General features: G+C 52.7%; 1 protein-coding gene across 1 annotated transcript in view; it reads left to right on the top strand.

Moving 5' to 3' along the window:
- Window positions 1-24,455, top strand: part of SLC16A2 (solute carrier family 16 member 2) — a 41,287-nt gene that overhangs the window by 9,117 nt on the left and 7,715 nt on the right. The window contains exons 2-5 of the mRNA XM_038122668.1: window positions 18,428-18,572; window positions 22,405-22,867; window positions 23,293-23,436; window positions 23,994-24,222. Coding sequence (XP_037978596.1) covers window positions 18,428-18,572; window positions 22,405-22,867; window positions 23,293-23,436; window positions 23,994-24,222 — 981 coding nt within the window. The remainder of the gene's footprint in view (window positions 1-18,427; window positions 18,573-22,404; window positions 22,868-23,292; window positions 23,437-23,993; window positions 24,223-24,455) is intronic.

Raw genomic sequence — 24,455 nt, forward strand, 5'->3', positions numbered from 1 at the left:
AGCAGCACGCGGCACAAGGCTCAGCAGCGGCACAGCAGGCCACTGTGTGGCCACCCTGCCTGCCCTGACAGCTCTGGGGCATGGTCAGGCACAAGAAATGCATCCCCCCAGCCTCGCAATGGCAATAAAAGTATAATAAAATAAAAAAATAAGGGAGCAAAGCTGCTTTTTGGGTCTGCTGGCAAGGCCAGCAGAGCGGCTGCAGCCGTGTGCTTATGCCGTGACCGGTGACGAAAAGGCAACGTCAGGATGTTCTTGATGGTGGGCCAGCTATTAATCCGTGTATTTCAGCAAAACCCAGTTTGTTTCTTAAGATTTGTGGGAGCGGGGACAGCTGGGGGTGTGGGGAGCTTGTCTGGGATTAAACCTGCCTGAGAGCCAAGCACGCCAAGCTCGCGAGCCCGGGGAGAGCTTAATTAAAGTCAACGGAGAAGCGTTTCCAAGAAAATAATACGGGGTTTCTAAACGGGATATTTTCGTTCTGGGCCCAGAATGTCTCCTTTTCCCTCTTCGGTGTCAGCTTTAATAAAACAAAATGAGATCTCCAAGAAAAACAAATTGGAGCTCTTAAAAGGCACTGCGGAGATAAAAATCAGTAACAGTGTTGCTGGTAACACCTTGGGTTATTAAAAGGGAAAGAATGCTAACGATGCAAATCGCGCCGGCCTTTCTTGTGGTTGCTCCCCGGCGGGAGCCTGCCCACCCTGCCAGGGGGGCATGGGCACGGTGCCCCTCGCCGTGGCCCCTGGGCTGGGCTGCAGGGCCACGCGGGCTTTGCCCTTCACTGGCCAGGGGATGGGGGCACGTTTGGGAAATGCTCACACAGGGAGGATTCTGGAGTTTTCTTTCTCGAGGTTCTGGTGGCAGCTCCCAGGGTCAGGAGCGATGCTGAGGGCAAATTGTAAAAAGCTTGGAAGAATGGCAAGGATCAGGTTTCAGGGGACACCAGACTTTAAAACAGCTTAAATCAGGGCTGGTGATGTTGAGCATATGCCACAGTCCATCCGAGCTCCTTTAGAGATGATGAACATGTGAATGGAAATAGCAAATTGGCCTTTTTATGGCCTGAGAGCAGCTGGGTGTGGCTTTGCTCCTCATGCCAAGGCATCGGGCTGGAAAACTGGGGTCACTTTCTCTAAATGCAGTGCCCCGGTCCCACTGGGGCAGCTGGACCCCACACTGCAGGGCTGCTCTCACACTGCCCGGCTCCTGGCAGGCTCTCCCAGCTGCCTGGCCTCGTGCTGCTCCCCAGGATGCTGGAGCAGGGATGTGGGGAGGGCTGGGGAGTCGCTGGGGATGTGGGTTTGGTCCCTCCACCATCTGCTTCTGCCTCCCCACAGCCAGAGTGGACTCAGAGCTGCCCCTTCTTCCCTGTGCTCCATCCTGGCTAGGGCTGACCCTGTCCTGCCTGGGGCTGGGCATGCCAGGGGGGAGTGCACAGGCACAGGGCTGATGCTGCTGCCCCAGGCTCAGGGGGAGGAAGCTGCTGTAGGGTCCTGTCTGTCCATCTGTCCAGAAGAGGAGAATCCTTTCAGACAGGGTGACTTTAAAAGGCCCAGGGTGATGAATTCGAGGCCAGCTCCTGCTTTGCTGCTGTGGCCAGCAGCATCAGATAAGGCAATTACAGCTTTATCACTTAATTGCACGGTATAATAATAGGAGTGGTATCAGGATAGGCTGTTGCCAAGGAGGGAATATCGGCGGTGTTGGGTTTTATATTTGTTTTTTCAATATAAACTCGTTGGAGCCTCAGCACTGCTGGAGGTTTGAGGTCTTTGTGGGGCTCCCCCGGCCTGTTCTCCACCATTCCCTTACCCAAGGGAAAATTCAGCATTAAATAAAACTGTGCTGACTGTCCTGATGCCAGGGAAGCTTCTCCAGAGTCGGTGAGAACCCAGTCTGGGAGGGGAAGGGGTGAGGACTGACAGGGATGTTGTCAACAACTTTGTGGACAGCTTTTCCATTGCACCTTGGGAATGAGATTTCCATCCCTTGCAGGTTTTTCCTGTCCTGCTCAGCAGGTGTGGGGTGCACACTCATGGCTGCATGAGGGCATGGGGCTAATTCTGGGGGTCCGGAAGCCCTTGGGAGAGATAGTTGGGAATGAATCCTAATGAATCCTAATGAATCCCTTTGCACCAGGCTTTTCCACTGTCAGTGTCACGCGCAAAATGCTCCATTACCGCCCTGGAACCCAGATGGGAAAATGAAAATTTTATATTTGGCAACTCTTCCACAGCCTGCTGGGGTGGTGTGGGAGAGGTGAGAGACGTTGGCTGCGATATCCAGAGCTCTGCTTGTCTCTGACTCACGTGGTCCCATTTTCCACTCTCCCTGTAGAACAGTCAAGGAGGCTGAGCACTCCCAGTGTCAGGATTTGGGGCATTTCCCCACCCAAACTGGCCTGGCTGGTGCTTTTCTGCCTTGAAATTGGGGATTTTCAAGACCCAGGGTGGGTTTCTCACCAAGAACTGAAGTTTTGCCTTGCTCGTCCTGATGTCTGCAGGGTCAGGTGATAAAAGCTCAGGTGATCTGGGGGCAAGGGATGGTGCCACAGGCTTTTGACTGGGAGAGCTGAAAACTCCCTTGGGATCTGCATTTTAGGAGAGGACCTTTATTAAGGTCCTAATTAAAATTATTATTCATGTAAAATCCAACGTGTTGCCCAAAGCTAAGAAATCATGGCAGATTTTTATAAAGCTGTTAAACTCTGCCCTGCTTCAGTTCATCAACCAAAGCGTGAACCAAAGAGCCCTGAGAGGAGGCACTTCAGGTCCTGCTCTGACCCCTGTGCCTGGCTGTTAACTCCTGCTGGCCCATCCTAATCTCCATCTGGAGATAAGATTAGCCCCAGCCTGGTTTGCAGAGCTCCTTTGCTTCCCTTGGGACAGCATCCTCCCAGCCCCAGGGTTCCCAGCCCCACCATCTGCAGCCTCCCCCTGCCACAGTTTGTGTTCCACTGACCTCATAAACAAAAATGATGCAAAACAAAACCCCACAAAAAACAATTTTTACAGCAGGCAGAGTTTTCCTACTCCACAAAGGTGGCTGTTTAGATTTTTATTGCCAGATGAAGAAGGACGGAGATAAAAAACAACCCTAAAAGCTGCCGGGGAGATGATGCAAGGCAGAGCAGCGTGGAGAGCGATGTCTCTGAGGGCTTTAATGCTTCCTCTGCTTCTGAATCAGGGATCAGCTATTGCAAAATGCCAGGCACTGCCAGCTGCCTGCAGCCCCTGACACTTTCTGCAGCAGATAACTCCTGCTTGATCGCCCACCTGGCCGGGCCAGAGCCAGAGCTCCCCCTGAGTGTCGGAACTCAGAATGTCCCACAGACATTCTCAGACGTTCCAGACCCAGGTCAAAAGCATCTGAGACCCTGGCATGCAGCCAGAGACCCCTGTGGCTTTGAATCTGATCCATGGAACAGTTTACCAACTTTGCAGGAAGAACAAGAAGTCACAGAAGTTTAGATATTTTAGTAGAAGTAGTCACGAAGTGAAGGGTAGGATTTTTGAGTGCTGTACAGGGGGGTTTTAAGCCTTGTACGCAGGGGTCCAAGTTTTGTACATGGGGGGTCAGGAGTTCTAAGATGGAGGGACTTGGGTGTGCCCTGTCCTCCTTTCTTTCTCCTTCCTCGCCTCCATGTCTTTGGTGATTTTGGCACTCACAGGTTGGTCTGGAGTAGAAAGTCACCATTCAATATAGATAGTAGGCATTGGGGAAAAGGTATAAACAAGTAGTACGTAATATATGATATAAAAGATGGCACCAGCCCCCTGGGAGGGCAGTGTGCCTTTGTCTGAGCTGCTGAACGGGCCACAGCAGTTCAGGGAGAAGAATCTTTTAGATAACCAACAATAAACAACCTTGAGAACAGACAACAGAAGACTACTGAGTCTTTCTTTGAAGGCACGGGTTGGAGGAGGGACTTTTCCATCTTTTGGGGTCACCCCAATCCAGGGGTGAAACCCCACATCTGGCGTCCCTGGGTGGGCAGGAGACCCGACACCTGAGCACTGGAGGTGAGGAGGATGATGGAGAAGCAGCAAGCAGGACGCGGGGCTGCTGTGGAAGCAGCAGGTGGTTGGCCAGGTTCCCCATTAGTCAGGGTGACGAGTCGATCTCCTTTCCCATTTTCTTATGAATGAATCAGTTTTGGCTCGGCCCGATGGTCAGACTGGTTCCACGAGAAGCAGCTGGTATCAGTCTCATTAGCAGAGACAAAAACGAGCCTCTCCCTGGCTCTGCAAACTCCTGGGATCCCGACAGGCCCGCGGCTGCCGGGGCTGAGCTCCTCCATCACCCTGTTCCCTCCCTCCTCTGGGCCTCTCCCGGCTCCTGGGCACGCTGAAGCTTCAAGGACACTTCCAAACCAGTGTGGATGCACCCAGGGTCCTGCAGGCCGAGCCTGCTGCTCTCTAGGTGCATCAGTGCTGCAGCAGGGGTGTTTTTAGGGGACAGTTTCAGCTCCAGGCTGCTGTGGGGAGCACAGCTCGGCTGTGTTTGCTGTTCCAGTCCTTGGCCAGTGGAAAATTCTTGACATTTTGCCACAACTTCAGCTGGAGCATTCGGGATTTGGGATTTTGGGGCACAGGGGCAGCGGTGATGTGTGGCTGCCTCTGCTCAGCCCTGTCCTGAGGATTTGCCACGGTGTCACTGCTCTTCCCTTCATTGTTGGCACTCAGCAGCCCTGTCCTGCTCTGCCTGTCCATAATGCCACCCCACACGTGTGTGCCAGCTCCCTTGGGCGGGGATTGCCCCATGCCAGGGTCACTGCAGAGGCTGAGGAAAGTGATGATCCCTCAGGAGCAGTGTCCTGGTGCTGTCACAGAGCAGGGCAGGCTGGTGTCCCCCAGCACATCCCCATGGATCCATGCTGGGGACAGCACAGGGGTTGGACCCACTCCACGCTTGGGGCTTTGTGTTCCAGGGCTGCCCCTGGCCCCTCACATCCCTCCATACCCCAAAATCCTGGCAGGCTCAGCTCCACACTGCTGAATCCTCTCAGCACCTGCTGTTCCTGTGCCTCTGAGCACGGATGGGTGAAGTGGGAGCTCAGGTAGTTGGAAACAGGGCTGGGGGCCGTGGGATGTGCTCCCTACAGCAATCCCACCCTTGGCACCTGTAGGACAGGATGAGTTTTGTAGGGACAGGGTGGTTTTGTAGGGACAGGGTGGTTTAATTCCCACGCCCACCCCAAAAAGCCATATTTCCATGGGGAGGAAGAGGAGGCTCCCTGGCCGCAGAGATGGGAGGCTTTTAACCCTGACTGGCAGGACCAAACCTCACCCAGTAACTGGCAGAAGCCTTCATTAACCTGCCCTGTTGTTTATTCCCATTTCAAAGCCCTTGATGCAGCAAAAAGCAAAGGCTTTTCCTCAGGAAAGCACATTAATGTTTCACCTGCCTTCAGAGCCCTTTGCCACCGGGGCACTTGGAGTGGTCGGGGCTGTCCCCAGTTCCCCTCGCTCTCGTTAAATATTGTGTGGCTCCAAGGGAGCTCTGCCTGGGGCTGTCGTGTGGGCTCAAGCCTCGGGGGCCTGGTTTTTAATTTATATGTAGATGTGAGTGTGTGCATAGATCCACACAGGCATATTTATGTCTATGGATCACAGATCCCCGTCCAGGGGCAGCAGCAGGAGCTGCAGGGCTCAGGGCGGGTTCCTGGGATGGGGATGGGAAGCAGGGGCTCATCCTGCTGTGACCCCCTCGCCTCGGCCGTGCCTCTGCCCCTCCTGCCTGCAGCACCAAAGGGCAGGGCTGGCCCTTCCCCGAAGCCACCCGGTGTCTGAAAAACTTTCAAATGAGAGCAGGTCAGCCAAAAGTGACAGCCCGTTGGCAAAGGGGTGTAACCTGCTTCTTGCTGGGCTAAAAAAAAAAAAAAGTAATTAGATAAAACACTGCTGGTTTGCACTTTCCTTTAGCGGCTGGATTTGCTTAATGACAGCCTGGTCTATTTTTCAGAGATATCCAGTTGTTTTCAAATGTTGTCTTTAATGTAAGGAAGCTCCAAGAGATTAAAATCACATGGATATTTTACCCTTCTCTTGCCCTCTGGGTGTCTGGTTCAATGATGAGTTGTGATCTTTTTTCTGGTCCGTAGGCTCCAGGAGCACTATCCAAAGGTGCTGCTCTGTGCTGCAGAAACTCTCCAGCGTTGGGGCAAGAAATCATTTCCTGATGGCCATCAGGAGAAGGGCTCAGATGTTCCACCACAGAGCTGTTTTGTCCCACAGACACTGTGTCACCCCGGGATGACTCTGTGCCTGCCCCAGGCTCTGCTCAGCCTGCTTAAAAACAGCTTTTCTTCTTTTTTTTTTTGATTGTTAAAGATATTCTCGCAGTGGAGGAGGCTCTCCAGCGTGGTCAGCCATCACCTCGTGTCTCTCGTGCCACAGGAGAGTTGGGGCTGGGGCTGAGCCCTGGGACAGTCTGGGGAGGAGAGCTGAGGGGGAAGAGGCTATGGAGGGAGGTGTTACCTCCTTTGTCAGTGAACCCTGGGGGCAAAACAGCTTAAAAGCCACCTGGCACAGCCTGGGGAAGGGCCTCCCCTCAGAGAGCACCTGGAGCAGCCACCACGATTTTCCCTTTTTTATTTCCAGCCCTGTGCATCGTTGGGTATTGGGCAGACTTTGTCTTCTTTGGGCTGTGTTGGGTGGAAGCAAATAAGTAACATAACTGAAATATTTTGGTAATACTGGGGTGGGTGGCTCTGCCCAGGTGCCACAGGGGAGGAATCCCAGCCCTCTCCCTTTTAGGGTTTTTGCTCCAGTGGGGTTGAGGATGAAGTTGCCACAGTATTTTTTTGCTCTGGAGCTTGGAGGGCTCTGGGGGGTTGGCTGTGGGTGTGGGTGGCTCTGGAGATGATGCTGCAGGGCAGAGCCAGCAGGGAAAAACACAGAGATGCTTTCTTCCAACCTCGCTCATCCTGGGGATGCCCCAGCCTTGGCTGACGAGTGTTTGGGAGGTTTGGCTCTTCTCACACCATCCCCACCCCCATGCCCATGCCCATCCTCATCCCCATCCCCTTCCCCACCTCACAGAACAATAAAATCATGGAATATCCCAAGTTAGAAGGGACCCTCAAGGATCATCCAGTCCCACTCCTGGTCCTGCACAGATACCACAACAATCCCACCCTGTGCATCCCTGGTGCCCTGGAGTTCAGGCAGCCTCGGGCATTCCATTCCTTGGGCAGTGCCCAGCACCCTCTGAGGGAAGAACTTTTCCTGACATCCAACCTAAACCTGCCCTGACACAATTTCATGTCATCTCCATGCCCATCCCCGTCCACCACACAATGGGAAAGGATTGGGCTGACTGGGAGATGTGGAGGAGAGGAGGGACAATATGCAGCGCTGAAACCTGGGCTGGGATTGTTCCTGCTAGGGGACAGAAGGTGCATCACTGCCTTCAGCTCCCTCAAATCTGCAAAACCCAAGATAATTAAAGGTAATTAACCGTGTTCTCTGTCCAGTGAGGGGCAGGGTGCAAAGTGATGCTTGGAAATTTTGCAGCAGGGAAGGTGTTAGTTGGGAAAAACACTTGGAGTTCAAGACTAGCCCTTGCCTAGGGGAAGATATATATATATATATATATATATATATATAAAACACCGTGTAGAGATTGAAAAGTCCTGTTGATGAGGCACTTGGGGACATGGTTTAGTGATGGGTTGGGCAGTGCTGCATTAGCAGTAGGACTCATTGGTTTCAGAGGGCTTTTCCAACCTAAACGACTCCATAATTCTATAATTCCAAGGCTGGACATGTCCACCACCAGAGGGTTTGGAGGAAAGGCTGTGCAGAAATCTGCCAGAACTGGGAGAAGGCCACAGATGTCCTGCAGTGGCAATTATTTGTCTAAAACCAGTGCCTGGGCGGGTGAGGAGCTGTGGCCAGGTCTCCTGGGTTTGGTGTCCAGCCTGCTAGGACTCTCCCCTTAATGCTCAGGGCTGGCAAAGGGCTGGAAGTATTTTTCTTTCTGAGTATCCATTAATTAGCTGAAAGGGAAGGCTGTCAAGTACCCAGCTGGGAAGGAAAAAGATCTTCGTGAGCCTGTGACCAGCCCAACATTTCGCCTCCATTTATTTTCCCTGACTTCTTTGTTTTCCCCTTTGAAAAAAGGGTGTTTTTCTCTTTCTTTTCATTTAACTGCTATTTATTTGCTGGTAAGTGGAAGGAATTCAGCTGGGATCAGCCTGGCTCCTGCCAGCGACTGGAGTTGAAAAGTTTCCATGGGGGAGATGTAAGAGTAGAGCAGGGGGGTTGTTTTCCACCCGCCGCCGGTCCTCGCTCTGCGGGTCCCTGGGTCACGGCCAGCCAGGTTGCATGGCTTTAATTCTCCTTTTTTTACTGGGATGTTGACAAGTGCCCATGGGAGTTGTGGTGGGAGGAGCACGGAGCTGGGCCGTAGGGCTTCTTCTCCTCCTCGCTGTTAATGGGAAACAGAAGATGGCTTGGGAGAAATTTGGCAAAGAGGGAAACTTTTCTGTCTCTTCCAGCTTAGAAAAAAGTTTCCTTTCTCACCCCTGTCTTACTGCAGAAGGAGGAGGATTCCCAAACACAGCCCAGGAAGGGTTGGTGGGAGCAGGGCAGAGGAGGCAGAAAGTGCCCAGTGATTTCACAAGGATGGAGCAGCCTTGGGCCACCAGATTTGTTTTAGGAGCGGAGCCCAACTTGCCTCCCACTGGTGGCCAGGATCCATCCCATCTTCTCCCCAAGGCATCAAGGGCTTGGGATTGCCCCAGGTGTTCTCATCCTGAAGCAACGCTGGGGATTTTTGGGATCCTGTGTGTCAGGTATGATGTCACCATGTAGATGGAGATGCAGCGGTGGATCAGTGCTGGCCACTGGCTCCCGTAGGGATGTTCATGGATTCTGTGCCTGGCTGGGACATGAACCTCTGACCTTGGCGTGAAGAGCTCTGTTGGCTTTGCCCCTCATCCCGGCTTGTGAGCCAGCGCTGCTTTGCCATCTGCTCCGAGCTGTGTTGGCTGGGAGCCACAGCTCCACATCTCAGAGGATCACAGGGCTGGCTGGGCTGCTCCAGTGGGAGCCACGGCTCCGTGCCCTCGTGGATCTCAGGGCTGGCGGAGATGCTCTGGCTGGGAAAAGCCATGGCAGCCACTCACATGGGGCAGCTGGCTGAGCAGGGACTGCTCCCAGAGTCACACTCCAGCCCTTTAGGACTTTCAGGTGTGACCCCAAAAGTGGCAGCGCTCACCTGGATCACAGCCTGGGAAACAGTGGCTGGCCCTGGCTGAGACATATCCCAGCACTGCTGGCCCAGTCCTGGTGCTGATGCTCATGTCCTGGCAGATGCCTTTCCCCTTTCCTCCCTTCCTTCCGCCTTCCATCCCTTCTGCCCTGCTTGTGAGCAGATGAAGCACCGGGGTGGATTCCTGAGGCTCCACGACCCCGGTCCCTCAGCTGCACAGTCCTCCCAGTTGTCTGTGGCTACAGGAACTGGTTACCAGTACAAACCTGCCGGTTACATAAGGTGGCCACGGTGGGGTCCAGAGGGGATGACACATTTTGGGGCTGGAGAAGCAGAAGGGGGTCACACCTCACTGCTGGGGACAGGGGATGGCCATGGTGGAGTGTGAGCGCTGAGCTGTTCCCAGACTTTGTGACCTTGCACTGGTGACTGCAGGAGGTTAATCATAGTCAAAGCCCAGTGAAGTTTGGTCAGGTCATGGCTTTTCCAAAGAGAAAAGAGAGAGCTTTGGACGTGCAGCAGCCAGTGTCTGGGGCCAGAGCTGACCCCCAATGTCCCACCAGAGTTAATCATTGCTATCACCTGGGAACCTCCCTGGCTTCAGCAGTGGGAATTCTCTCCCCAAAAGCTCAGGGTGAGGGGCCTGGAGGAAACTCCAACCTACCAGGATGCATCAGGCTGGGGAGAGCAATGTCCCTTGACCTTGACACTAAACTAAACTCTAACCCTGATCCAGACCTAGCCTTATCCAGTCCCTAACCCAAACCCTAATTGCAACTCTGATATTGTCTCTATCCCTGATCCCAAACCTTTGCTGTTCCTTTCATTTTATAAGGTGGATATTGTGTTTTTGCCCTGTTGGAAATGGGAGAGCCTGGAGCAGCCAGTGGCAGCCACTCAGGACCCCCTGTTGGGCTCTCACTGCTATCTGCACCCAAAGCTGGACAGAGGGGAAGGATCTGATCTGCTTTGGTCACCCAGTCCCAGCTGGGAGGTCCTGGGGGCTGCTGTGCTAGGAGATGTGGCCGCTACTTCTGGGAGAGCGTAACTCCCAAATCACTCCACATTGAGCCCAGGAATCATGAGACTTGTGTTCTGGCTTCCACTGGTGAGGGCAGGTTCTCCAAAACAGATCTGGGTGCTTTGGGTTGGGATGGGTTCTCCACGGAGCTTCTCTCATCCTCCCACTTCAGGGCTCCCATCCTTCAGTTGTACTGCAGGGGGAACATTGAGGGGCATCACAGCTAGGGAGAAAAACCTGTGTTAAAGAAAGGGGAAGAGGGATAAAATCAGGAGGTCTGGTCTTGGCACTGTGTGTTTGGGAGAGTGCTGGGATCCGGGGGCAGCCGGACCCTGGGCCGGTGCCGTGCTCGCCGCTGGTGTCCTGATGCTGGAAGGAGGTTTTTATGTATATATATAAAAAATACTTTCTTCTCCCTGTGGGTGTGTTTTGAAAAGGGGCTTGGGAACAATGAGCATTAACAAGCAGATAGAGAATTAAATGCAGGGTTTGAGTCTTCAAATGTGTGCACATTTCAGAGCGCGTGTTTGTGCCAAGATAAACTCCGTCAGGAATAAACATCGTTTTACATGAAAGGCTAATTACAGATTGGTGCTCCGCGGGTGGGAGGAGGGAATTTTCACCAATTAAAATGGAACTTCTCTGTTTTTCATAAAATTGCTGGATGAAAATGCAGCCAGGGGCTGGCGAGGCGTTTGACAGCACAGTTAAGGGGGGAGATGCTCGTCCCCAGGATTTGTTTTTTCCTCCCCAGGGCTAAAGAGCCTTTGCCAGTTCATTTGGGCAGGAGCTGAGGGAGGGCACTGGTTCTGCCCAACAGCAGCTGAAGGCCAGGACAGCCCCAGGCTCTCAGAGTGAGATGGGACATGGGCAAACAGGGTCCAACCCAACATCCCTTGGACTCACACAACACCAGGAGAGCTTGGAGTAACAAGATCCTCGGCCTCCTTGGGTGTGTAGGTCATGGAAAGATGTCTGGATGGGACGTGGCCCACGTTGAGGAGCTGCAGCTCCTGTTGGTTGGGTAACTTCGGAGTGTGGTAGGTGAATCATCCCTCAAAAATTGCCAGCCAGAGGCGACGCAGAGAAGAAAAACCTTCCTGGTCTGTGGAGTGGAGTGCTGGGAAGAAAATTCCCGCCTGGGCACATGGTGGGTTTCAGCTGCAGAGCACATGCTGCCTTGTTGCTTTTGGATGGATTTCACAAGAATTTGCATTTCTGGACCAGCTCTGGAGCCTCCGAGGCTGAGGCTGTGGATGGGGAGGATGTGATGAAGCCCAGAAACCAGCTGTAATGCCATTTTGCTCTAGCCAGGGCTGAATTTTATGGATTTGGAATGAAATGGATGCAAAATGTGGCTGGGACTGAGTTTCTCCGGGATGTTGAGCACAGGAACACCAGGCAAACACTCCATGCCTGCTGCTTGCCAAGTGAAACCACAGATTTGTCTCCATCTCTACTTAGTGTGGCCACAGGGCAGCTCATTTTGGGACTTTTCTCTCACATAAGCTGAGATCTGTCACTTAGTGGTTACAGGAGGTGGCCTGGGCATCGTCTCTTAAAAGTCCCCTGCATCCTTGAGGGAGAGAGGAGGCCGAGAGACACAATCAGGAGAGGTGTGGTGGGGTTTTTAAAGCAAAGTACATTCCCAGCCTGCTCTGCTCCAGTGCTCTGTGCTCCTGAACCAGTTCAACATTGGTGTTTTAAAACTCCCCTGTGGCAAAGACTGAATTGGCACTGGCTGGGTCTGATCTCTGGGAAGCTGTTTCCTTATCCATGGCCACGGGATCATGGCACAATGACAGGAGCTTCCACTTCTACAACATTCACATATTTCCTTACTCTCTTCTAATACCACTATGAACAGGGCACTGAAAGGGTCTTTAGCCAGACCTGGCCTTGAATAATTCCTCTGAATAATTCCATTTATTCCAATTTTCAGGCTGTTGTGGAATTGTTTTCAAAAGAGAGGGGGTGGGGGTGGGGGGGAGAAGTCAGCCAAACCTGATAAAGGAGGACTTTGTTCTGAAGCTTTAGGGTATGGTACCAAGCAGGGCTTGCTATACAATTAATGAGTTTAGCTGGCTTTGAGCTGCACGTGATGCACAGTGGCTGCCACCACAATGCCGTGCCACCACCAGCTCCCATCCAGAGAAGTCTGGCTTCAGTTTGGTGCTCTTCAGCCTTGGTTTGGGGTTCTTCAGCATCAGTTTGGTGTTCCCCAGCCTTAGTTTGGGGTTCTTCAGCATCAGTGTGGGGCTCCTCAGTTTGGGGCTCCACAGCTTTGGTTTGGGACTTCTCAGCATCATTTTGAGGCTCCTCAGCATCAGTTTGGTCTATCCTGGTGTTGGTTTGGTGCTCCTCACCTTCAATTTGCTGCTCCTCAATCTCAATTTGGTGCTCCCCAGGTTCAGTTTGATGTTCCCCAGCTTTGGTTTGGGGCTTCACAACTTTGGTTTGTGGATCTCAATTTGGTGGTCTCCAGGTTTAGTTTAGTGTTCCTCAGGTTTTGTTTGTGATTCCCCAGCTTTGGTTTGGGGCTCTTCATCTTCAGTTTGGGGCTCCACAACTTCATTTTGGGCCATTTTGGTGCTCCTCAGCTTCAGTTTGGTGCTCTCCAGGTTTGGTTTCTGCTCCTCAGCTTCAATTTGGTGCTCCCCAGCTTCAATTTGGGGTTCCCCAACTTCGGTTTCAAACTCCTTAGCTCAGTTTTGCTGCTCTCCAGCTCAGTTTCCCATCCCACCACGCATTGTGGTGGCTTCCTCAGCTCTGATTTTTGCATCTGCCTTTATTTAAGCCTTGACCATTCATCCCCAGGACCGGCTCAGCCCGCGGGGGGTGTTGAGCACATGGGGCTGAGCCGCTGGGAGCGGTTCAGGCTTCACTTTGAGAGCACAAGGGGATGACGCAAATGGCTCTCCAAGGGCACGAGATGAAACAGCTGCTTGGTTTTCACTCCAGATGTGCTGTGGGAGCCCTGCTGAGGGGGGCACAGCCGCCTGCTCCCCCACAGCCTCCACCTGAGAAAGGCCACGAGGTTGCCTGTGCTCCCAGGCCACCCCAAAATCAAGCCAGGTAGGGCTGGGGAGGGCTGTGAAGATGCGTGACGAGGTTTGTCACAGCAGCAGAGCTTCCCCGTGCCTGGAACGAGTCAAAAAGTGACTTATTTCTTGTAGGAGAGGTGCAGGAGGTCAATTACCTTTGGCTGCGTCATCTCTCCTCTGAGAAATGCCAGGTGCCTGGGGAAGGTGACCTGTGCATCTTGTCCCTGTCCCCTGTCCCAGCTGCGCGGCGCGAGCGGGAGAAGCCGCGGGAAGCGAGGGAAGACACTTCCTCCAGCGGCGGATCTGAGGTCACCTCCTGGCCCTTGATCCCTCCAGCCTGGGGTATTTGGGTCAGCGGGGAAGCACAGCTGAGAGCGACGTCCCTTCCTCCTCTCTCCCTGGAGATTTGCTTTTAAAGGAACAAATAGGTTTGGCTTCAAGTGCTGCAGTCTGATTTTTTAATGATGTTTTTGGGAACAATGAGCTAAATACCAGCGGGGTTTGGATCTGCATCTCAGAGTGGTGAGATTTTCTTCCTTTCTCACCTTCCTGCTCCTATCTTGCTCTGCTCTCAGGAACCTTTTTTTGCTTAGGAAAATGCCAGCAACAGGGGAAGTTTGTCATGCTGCTGGATGGTCCTGCTGGAAAGAAAGTTGGTCTGGTATCCAGGAGGGACCACCTGGACTGACCCTGGGGGCCCTGCCCACCACAAACACACAGCCCTCAGGGACCCGTCAGCATCACCAGCTCCACTGCAGGGGGAGCTGAGACCCCAACCCCCATGTGGCCACAGGGTCCTCCTCTGCTGCAGGGTCTCCATGAACTTTGTCACCCACTGGTAGGAGGAGAAAGTGACTAAAGCATTCCTGGTCCCTCCTCCACTATGGGCACAGCTTGGTGCTCTTGGGCTGGTTGGCAAATGGGTTGGTGGGCAAATGGGTCACCTCACCAGTTTTCCCTCTGTCCTGAACCCAGGGTTGGTGGTGCTGGGGAGGATGGGTCATTCTGGCCATGCTATTGCAACAGCTGGAAGTGTCCAAGGCCAGGTTAGATGGGACTTGGAGCACCCTGGGATAGTGGAAGGGTCCCTACCCATGGCAGGACGTAGAACTGGGTGATCTTTAAGGTCCCTTCCAACCCCAACCCTTCTGATTTTATGATTCTGTGATCTCTTACACCATTGAATCACTGTTCCCCTTGGAGAACTTCAACCACTGCATTCCCTGTTCCTGTTGAAGACCGCATTGCTTTGGATCAGCCACGGGCTGCCTGCTTGGCTGCCTTTGTTATGTCAAGGTGGGAAGGAAGAATTTGTGGAGCTTTAGCTGGAGCTTTCCCCTTTGTGTGAGAGCTGCTGGTGGAATGTTCTCCTCGGTCAACAACTCTGCTCCAGCAAAGCAGCACCAGCCCCACTGAGCTCTTCCCCTAGCCCAGAGCATCCCTAGGACCACCAGGAAGGTTCCATCAGCTCTGTAGGTGGCTTGGACTGGGGTGGCAGCTGGGGCTGGTACTGTCCCCCAGCTCCCTGGAGCAGGATGTGTGCCCTGGGGGTGTCCTGGCTCCTCAGCTCCTTCAATCCCTTCTGGAGGGGCTGTGGTGGGAGCAGGGTGGGATGGACAGGTCTGGGCTCGATGTAACTCTCAGTGCCAAACAGAGTCAGCAGAGAGGTGGCTGTCAGGGAGGGACAACACACCTCGAGTCACCTCCCATATCATCAACCCCCAAATCAGAAGTCATGCCCATTTCCCCTCACCAAAAGCAGAGTGCTTTCATGCCTTTTGGTTTTTTTTTTTTTAATCTAGAAATATGGTTTCTGAAGCATTTTGTGTTTCTGTCAAGACATCTCTTGCATGTCATCTGTCAAATTGTTTCTGTCAAGACACCCCTGTCACCAGCCAGGTCCCCCCATGGCACCCAGCTCCAAAACCAGCCCCTTCAGCTGGTGCTCCCAGCAGCTGGTTGGACTCACAGCACCCTAAAACACAATCAAGTCTTAACCCGATCCCTGTCAAAGTTCTGGCAGCTCCTGAGCTCCTTCCAGCCCCATCCTCAGCTGGATTCTCTCCATAGCTTCTTTTAGGACGTGCTTGATAAGCCTCTGTGCCTCATGTGGGGGCTTGTCTGTGTGTTTCCATATCTCGCCCAGCTTATCAGCCACAGAGGGTGGGAGGTGGGGCCAGGCAGGGAATTAACCATCCCATCCAAACCCTCTGGAAATCAGGAGCAGAAATTCCCCCCCTTTTTTTCCACTGTGGCTTTAAACCAAGCTTCTGCAGCGTTGGAGAAGCTGTAGGAGGGAAGGTGCTGAGCCCTGCCTGGTTTCCACTGGAGAAATGGCTGCTTCTGTCCTTCACATCCAGCAAAGTCCAAGAGAAACTTCAACACCACAGATTGCCCAAAATAAACCCTTCTTTCCCTGGAGTTCATGCAAGGACCTTGCCCACAGGGGCGTGTTTGGGGCTAGGCTTCACCTGAGCTCCATTTCTTACCCAACTTATGCTTTTCTGCCATCACCTCCCTCCATCCTTGCCCCAGCCCAGGTGAATGGAGATCACCAGGGATAAAACAGGGGGAAAAACTGTCCCCCCGCCTCCGGGGGGGTGTTTTGGTGTGAATCATGCTGAATGGGAGCCGGCACCGAGGCGGTTTTGTGCTGCCCCCAGATTTTGCCGAGGCTTCCTTCCAGCGCTGGAGCTGGCCCAGCCCTCCCGGCTTCCCGGGGCTTCGCTGGGAAGCGCTGGGAAGACAAAACCCCGCTCTGGAAGTGAGGCTATTGTTCTTACTAATTTTAACTGGATGTTCTTCCCCAAGCCTATTTTTATTCATTGCTTGTGGTAAGCCCTTTCTCTAAGGTAGAGCAATTTGCCACAGGACTCTTTTTTTTTCTTTCTTTCTTTTTTTTTTTTTTTTTTTTTTTTTTTTTTTTGGTGTGTTTACCAATTTTAATTGAAAGAGATATCTCTTTTTTACAAACCCAGAGCTGGAGGAGCTTTTAAGCGCCCGTTGCTGAGCCTCCTGCTCTGGGTTTGCTTTGATCTCTGCAGGTGAGTGTGCATTTTTGGGGCCAGAGATTGATCCTGCCTATTTGCATGTAAATCCCCAGGTTATTAAGATCCGAATCTGGCCCTTTAAATTTAATACTCCGCTTTATGCTTTTATTTCCGCGTTTCTTAAAGTAATTTCCAAAAATAACAAACTTCAAACATGACGGGGCCATCTAACGTTTTACTGCCTTGGCTGGAGTAGAAGGAACATTTCTGGAAGTATATTATCCAATTTAACGAGCCTTTCCCATCTTGGCGTGGCTCCCACCCCTCACCCCCTCTCGGAGCTGTTTTGGACGGCTCTTTGGATCTGTGCCACCTAATCCTATTAGAGGGACTTTGGTTACACTGTGCCTTGTGTTTATAACCAAGAAAATCAGCTGGAGAGGGGGGTCCTCTCCCTTCTCCTCTGCCATCTTTTTGCCTGGAGTTGAGAAGAGAGCCCAGCCAGTCCCACGAGGTTCCAGCTCAGCCCTTGCTTTTCCTTTTATTGCTCCACTCTGCATTTATTAAAGAAGATTTTGAAGTAAATTGGGTACTTGTGAACTTATAATTAATTTGGAAGGGTCAGCTCTTCCCAGCCTGGGGAGGGCTTCTTTGTGTGGTCCTTTTGTGAAAGGCAGAGGTTGAAGAGGCTGTTTTAAAGCTGGGATTTGCTTTTAATAGGGACCTGGCTATTTTTCGAAGATCTCACGGCTCTGGAAGAATCATGAGGGTGTTTTTATGCAGGGATGTGATGAAAAGGTTTGCAGAGCCCTTGGCTTGGGTGCAAAAAAAAAAAAACCCAAAACAAACCCTAAAAAAGGGATTAAAAAAGGTAAAAGGACCACATGTCCTGGGACTGTGCTTGGCAAAGCAGAGCCAGCACCTGGAGCTTGGAGATGCTCCAGGAGGTCCCCCCAGTTTGGTGCCAGGTAGGGCTGGGAGCCCCTATCCATCCTGCTCTGCCCCACACACCACTCAGGGGACCTCTTGTTTCTCCTCAGAGCTGTTAGAACTGAAATTCTTTTCCTTACCACATTGCTTTTCTTGAAATCCTACATTTCCTCCTCAAAATAGTCACATAAACCATTAAAAGGAGAAGATGGAGGGCAGGGAGAAGACAGTGGACAAGAGGAAATGGCCTCAAGTTGTGCCAGGAGAGGTTTAGGTTTGATATTAGGAAAAATTTCTTCACTAAAAGGCTGGTCAAGCACTGGCACAGGCTAGTCAGGGCAATGATGGAATCATTGTCCCTGGAGGGAATTAAAAACCGTGTGGATGTGGCACTTGGGAACATGGGTTAGTGCTGGGCTTGGCAGTGCTGGGGGAATGGTTGGATTTGAGGATCTTAAAAGGCTTTTCTAACCTTAATGATTCTACGATGGGCAGAAAAAGAAATCTGTGAATAATTAACATTTCTGGAAAAAACAGACAGACAGACAGACAGACAGACAGTGGTTTTCTCCAGAGTGGGCTGGAAGGAGACAGGGCATGATGGTCCCACTTGGGCATTGGCTGGCAAGGTCAGGGGTGGAATTTAACCTGGGATAAAGATGTGTCTCCATCAGCTCAGCTGCAACGAGGAATCCTCACTGACCGTGGGGAGAGCGGAAGGCAAGGAGTGCTGGCTCTGGGGAGTGAGGGAGGGGTGGGTGATGTGCTCCCTGGGAATGCAGGGCTGTAGCTCAGGACAGGAACCTCTCCCTAGCCAAAGCTGGGGAGCAAAGGGCTTGGAGGAGCTCAGGGGGCTTTTGGCTGTGGAGATTCCTGATGGAAATGCTGTCAGTGGGACATCTTTCCATGTGCAGCCAAGGTTGTTTGGAAAGAGCATTGAAACTTGATGCCTTCCCTGGGACACAGTAATCCAGCAGAGAGGAATACAAGGGAAACCTGTCCATACTCCATCATCGTGCCCATCTGTGGTGCTACCAGGTCTCTGTGTCATTTATGAGTTGCACTGTTAATTAACAGCACTTAACACAGTTAATTAACTGTGTGATGGGGCTGCCTCTCTGCCAAGACACCTCCAAAGCTGCGCTTGGTCCCTGGTTGATTCTCCCCTGCCCTGTTGGGTGTCCCACCCTGACCATCACCTTTCTCCTCTCTCTCCCCAGCATGGGTTGGCTCCCTGGCCATGGGAATGATTTTTTTCTGCTCTCCCATCGTCAGCATCTTCACCGACCGCATCGGCTGCAGGACCACGGCGGCCATGGGAGCTACCATCGCCTTCATCGGGCTCCTCTCCAGCTCCTTTACCAAGTAAGGCTTAGGAGGGCACACCCAGATCCTTGGAGAGCTCCTCTTCCTCCCTGTTCCCTGCAATCCCCCTGCCAACACATTGCTGCTGCCTCTGGGGGCAAAGCAGGTGGTTCCCATCCACATGAGAGATGTCCTGGCATCCCTACAGCCCACGTGTGCTCAGCCTGTTCCCCTCCAAATTAAACCTTGTGTCCTCAGGTAAAAAGAGAGCGAATTTTACCCATGCAAGGGACTGTATTTTCTGGGATTTCAGCACTCAGGTCCCTCATTTGATCTTTAAAACAGCAGGAGAGGTTGGTGTGCCTCTCACAGGCAGCTCCAGAGAGGCACTCACAGAGAAAACCGTTCAACCTTTGCAACCATTTTCACATTTGGTGCTGAAAGTAAATTAATGCTTAAAATAATATTTGGTGGATTACGCCTAAGAGAGAGTTTCTGTGCAGGGCAGACAGGGAGGGGGAGGCAGACAGGGTTTGGAGCAGTTTGTGGTGTTCCTGCCCTGGCTCATGTGTCTGCGGCAGCTCAGGGCCATTGCTGCTCCTTTTTTTCCATGCCTGATCCCATGCCATGAATTTCTGCTGGCAGGCACTAGCCAATGGCAGGTGTACCTTGTGTGTCTTTCCAGCCCAGAAATCGGGGTTGGCATCGTTGTGGGAGCAAAAAGAGGTCACCTCTGGGGTAATTTATGTGACACTTATTAAACACAGTCTCAGAGGCTCCATGGAGATACCTCCAAAGCAGCATTTTCCCCACTTTTTCAGAATAAAAACATTGCTATGGGTTGGATTTCAGTTAAAATCAATATTGTTTTAATGAAAATGCTTCAAGGAGTGGGTTTTTAAAGCAAATACACACCAGTTTTCCAGAGGGCAACTTGCCTGCGCTGTGCTCCTCCTGGTCAGTGAGACCCTTGTGCTCGTCCCAGCCCTGTTTCCCTGGATCCTCAAGTCCTTATCTGTGGGATCCCCCCACCATGCTGGGAGTGGGGGTCAATTCTGATCCCCAGGCAAACCCCCCAGGACTGTGGCCAATTGCAGATGGGTTTTTTGGTTTCTAAAACCATCTTGGACAGCAGCGTCTGCAGCTTCCTCCTCAGGTGCCACCCTTTGTGTTTCCGAAGATAACGGCAGAAGGTGCAGTGGGTCCTGGGGGAAGCCGTGCCCTGGCATGCAGATCACAGGAGCTTCCCATGTAATCCTGCTTTCCTTCCAATCAACAAAGCTAGGACTTTTTTGACCCTTCTATTGTAAAATGTTTGTGCAAAGAAGAAGGGCTCGTGGGACTTCATCGCTGCCAGGGGCTTGTTGTGTTGGGCTTCAAAAAAAAAAAAAATTAAAAATCAAACAGTACAGGCAGTGAGAATTATCATTTCCAGGAGAGCTACAGGACTGAAATCCCCATTTCCTGCCTCTCACTCTCGGACCACATTCCTCTGGCTGCCTTTTAAGGGAGAAAGGAGCCCCTTTGCAGCTGGACCACAGCGAGGGAAGCTGCGCCGGCAGAGCTGAGCGAGCGGGGCCGGAGGCAGAGCAGGGAGGCTGTGGGATTTGGCAGCGCTCCACCCGGATGGTGGAGGCTGCTCCTGAAATTCGGGGCTTGTGGCTCCAGCTCTCCCAGAACAATGGAGATGCTTTTCTTTGGTCCCTCCTGCCAAGACCCTCCACCGCAGCTGGAGATCATTCCCCTGTGAGACAAGCGCTGGTGCAGAGGGACACAGCCTGGCTTTGGTGGGCTCAGGCAGAGCTGGATCAAGGCTTACCCCCCCTTTATCTCCTAGTTTCTCTCAAATGGGTTTATTTTGTCCAAATGGAGGAGCAGCAGTTCCCAGCTCTGCACTGAGCTGCTCCAAAAACCCTCTGAGCCACCAAGACTGTGTGGCAATACCCCAGTGCCCGGCTCAGCGCCTCTTGTCTCAAAATACTGGGAATTCTGTAAGGAAGCCACTAAAGAAATCAAATGTACTGAAAAGCGGAGCTCTAGGGAAGGCTGGATGGGGTCAATGCAAGGCTCTCCCTCTCTGCTGCCTTGGTCTGAGGTGTCTCCTGCACTCGTAACCAGCTCAAGCCACCAGAGACCTTGTGTGCTCTCAAGAAAAGAGAAATCCCAGTTAAGACTTTAGCTTCCCTCCAGTTCAAGTGGGTTGATTTAGCATGAGGAATGGGAGATGATGGCCAGCTCAGCAGGGCTGTCTTCACATGCCCCCAGTGCCCTCCCAGCTCTCCTCCTCTGCACTGAGTGTTCCCTAGGGAGGGTTAGGTCCCTTTTCATCTGCTTCTCCTTCCCCTCCCCAATTTCTGCCTGATTACTCCTGCACAGAGGAATCCCCCAAACTTCTGCCAGCAAGGATGAACCAGGGCTGTTCCCACTGAAAGCTGGAAGCAGGAGGGAGATCTCCTTGTCCCAGGAGGAACAATTATCCATTGGCAACCTCACAATCCGAGGGGACGATGCCGCCCTTCCCACCGGACAGCTGCAGGCCGATTCCCAGTAAGCAGGCTGGCAAATCCTGGCTCTTTAAGAAGCATGGCTGAAAGGAGCCCCTGCTCATGCAGGGGTGTCTGAGCATCACTGGGGAGCAGATGGGAGCTGTGGCATTTGTCTCCACTTATCCGACACGTCAGCTGAGCTGCGGCACCAGGGCTGCTGTGACCAGGCCAGGGCTGGTGCGTGGGAGGTCGGGCACGGCCCACAAGGCCCAGCTGCTTGCCTGGCTCCCACAGAGGGGGCTTCTGATGTGGTTTTGCTCTGGAGTGGATGGAAATTGCCTTTCATGACAGTCATTTGTCTCGGCGCCGTCAGGCACAGCAACCTTGTTCTGCTTTCTGCTTGGCAGGCTGGAGGGATGAGCGTGTAATGGAAGGCATGATGTGCTTGTAAAGGTTTTCCCAACTTCCAGCTGCTCTGGGAGACATGGGTTGCTGTCTCCTCACTTGCTTTGGGAGCAGCACTCAGTCTTACTCCGAGGGTTGGAGCACAGACCCTGCTTGTACAACACTCTGAGCTGCCCGAAGGTTTTCCTCACCCTTTGCTCCCAGGCAGTATCCCACGGCAGACCTTTGCAGCTGGATGGATTGCATGGGAATGAAGAAAAAAATTCCTTCATCTGGAGAGAAACACAACAGGTTGTTTGTACTGCCTAAATCCAGGCCCCTTTGTCAGCTGCCTCTGTTGGGAAAATTGTGCTGGAAATTGGGAGGCAGCTCCTTCCAAGAGCTTTCAGCACACTCCATCTGCTCTGTAGAGCAGCCACTTCACTCCCTCTTTGAGCGCAGCCACCAATGTAAGGTACAAATGAGATCTATTAACTGTCTAATTAAAGCTCCCAGAGGAGCTTAAAGAAGAAAAACTTAATTAACCAGCCTGGAGCCTGGGCAGAAACACCACATTTCCTTCCTGCGTGCCTAATAACCAGCAGGGTTGGTGCCTTCTGCTTCCAAACACTGGGTGGAGAATGTTTTCAGTTAGTCCTTTCAGTGGAAAAATTAAAAGGAGTCCTAGCTAAAAATATCCCACCATCCCTACCTTAGAAAATCTTGTTTGCTGCAATTTAATAACCGTTGAAGTAAGGTCAGCTTCCCAAGGAGGCCAGATTGGCTGCTGCCTTCTCCTGGTGGCAGAAAGCACTTCCCAGCTGCTATTCATTTTGCTGCAGATTTCATGTGCCAGCTGTAAGGTGAGGATTATCCCGGTTTCCGTGAGGGGATAAGCTCCTCGAGGTCAGACTGTCTGTGCAGTACCTGCGGCACGTGGGACCCGGGCCTTTGCAGCATCATGGAGGAGGAGGCTCCCTCACCTCTGCCTCACATCCCCACTCCCGCGTGTGTTATTCCAGGTCCCTGGAAGTCCGTTATTTCACCTATGGGATCCTCTTTGGCTGTGGCAGCTCCTTCGCCTTCCAGCCCTCGCTGGTTATCCTCGGCCACTACTTCAAGCGCCGCCTGGGCCTGGCCAACGGCATCGTGGCCGGGGGCAGCTGCCTCATCTCCGTGCCGCTCCCCTTCTTCCTGAAGATGGTCGGGGGTGCCATCGGGTTGGCACACACTTTCCAAGTACTCAGTGCCTTAATGCTCATCCAGATCTTCTTGTCCATGACCTACCGGCCCATCCTGACGCCTTCTTGTGACTCTCAGCACGACGGGCACGACAAGCTGGGCAGCCGGAGCATGAGGCAGCAGTGCTGGGCCCAGACCCGCAAGTATTTCAACCTGAGGGTTTTCCGGAGAAAGACCTATCGGATTTGGGCCTTTGGGATCGCTACTGCTGTCCTGGGATACCTCGTACCTTACATGAACCTGGTGAGAGCCGTGGCTGGGGCTGGAAGGGGAGAGAGGTCCCTTTGCCCAGAGGGAGGAGGGAGGAGGAGGTGGGAAGGTGGGGATGGGCAGTAGGGGCAGAGGCACCAAAAGCCTTGAAGCCAAGAGACTTCCGCACATCCTGTGAACAGGAATAGTGATAGATATGGTTTTGTGTGCCCCCTCTGTACCAGGGTAGCCAGGGTCACTTCCCAGCGCTCCTAAAGGACCAGCACCAATAGCAGGAGGGGAAGGGCCTGCTGGGTTTGGGGTGGGCGGAGGGTGCAGGTCAGTGTGGTGTGGATACGAGGGTCACACAACCACCCCAAATCCATGAGCCCTCTGCAGGAAATCTCATTCCTTTTGGGGAGATGAGAGGAATCAATGTACTGCAGCTTCATGTCCTTGAGTCCTTCCCTCCATCCTAGGTCAAATACGTGGAGAAGCGATTTCAGGAAACCAAAAAGGACTGGATCCTCCTGGTTTGCCTCGGGGCCATGTCGGGGCTGGGGCGCTTGGTTTCAGGCCGCATTGGCGACTGCATTCCCGGGCTGAAGAAGATTTACCTGCAGGTACAGTGTGATTTACCTGCAGGTACAGTGTGATTTACCTGCAGGTGCAGTGTGATTCACCTGCAGGTACAGTGTGTCCAGCCCTCCATGGAGGTGCTGGCCAACCACAGTGGGGCACGGATGATATCTCTACATTGGTGTCCACACTCTGCTTAATAGCTGTCAATCTCGAAGCCTTTACCAACCATTGTCTGCTGTGAGGGAAGAAAATTTACTACAGAAATGTGTGAGAGGAGTTACACACTTGACCCCAGGGATCAGTGTCTGTTCAGCAATCAAACTCCATGGTAGCCCCTGTTCCCAAACTACTGACACCCTTTAACCTCCTTGTGGTTTTTGAAGAACAAACTGCTGAAATCTAGCAGCTAATCCAGCAGTTAATCCTTCTTAACCCTTCTTAAAAGGTTATTCTTAAGGGCCTCTCTGAGACAGGAACAGTGGCTGGATGGCTTTGCTGGGTCCAGGGGAGGGAGCAGTGACATTGACCTGTTCAGTGTCACCTCCATGACTCCTCCTGCTGCCCAACCCCCCTCTCATGCCCACTTCTGTTCCCCCAGGTTGCGTCCTTCATGCTGTTGGGCCTCCTGTGCATGATGATCCCCCAGTGCCGAGGCTTCGAGGGTGTCATTGTCATCTGCCTCTTCCTTGGCCTCTGCGATGGCTTCTTCACCACCATCATGGCCCCCATCGCCTTCGAGCTGGTGGGGCCCATGCAGGCGTCCCAGGCCATAGGGTACCTCATGGGGCTGATGGCCGTGCCCATGACCGCGGGCACGCCCATTGCAGGTTGGTAATGCCACGGGGCTGGACCAGGACCCAGCGGCTGGGAGGGATGTGGTGGTGGCAGCTTTCACCCATGGTGGTGTTTTGGTGTGAGACCACAAGCGCTGATTTGAGTTTTCTGGTTTATCAGGTCACGTGGAGGTTGAAGAATGGGGGTGGCATCACTCCGTGCCACATCCTGTGGCATCTCAGGGCTTTTCTCAATGCTGATGAAAGGTGGTCATTGGGGGAACAGT

This window comes from Motacilla alba, chromosome 4A (genome assembly GCF_015832195.1).
Source record: "Motacilla alba alba isolate MOTALB_02 chromosome 4A, Motacilla_alba_V1.0_pri, whole genome shotgun sequence".
Lineage (NCBI taxonomy): Eukaryota > Metazoa > Chordata > Aves > Passeriformes > Motacillidae > Motacilla > Motacilla alba.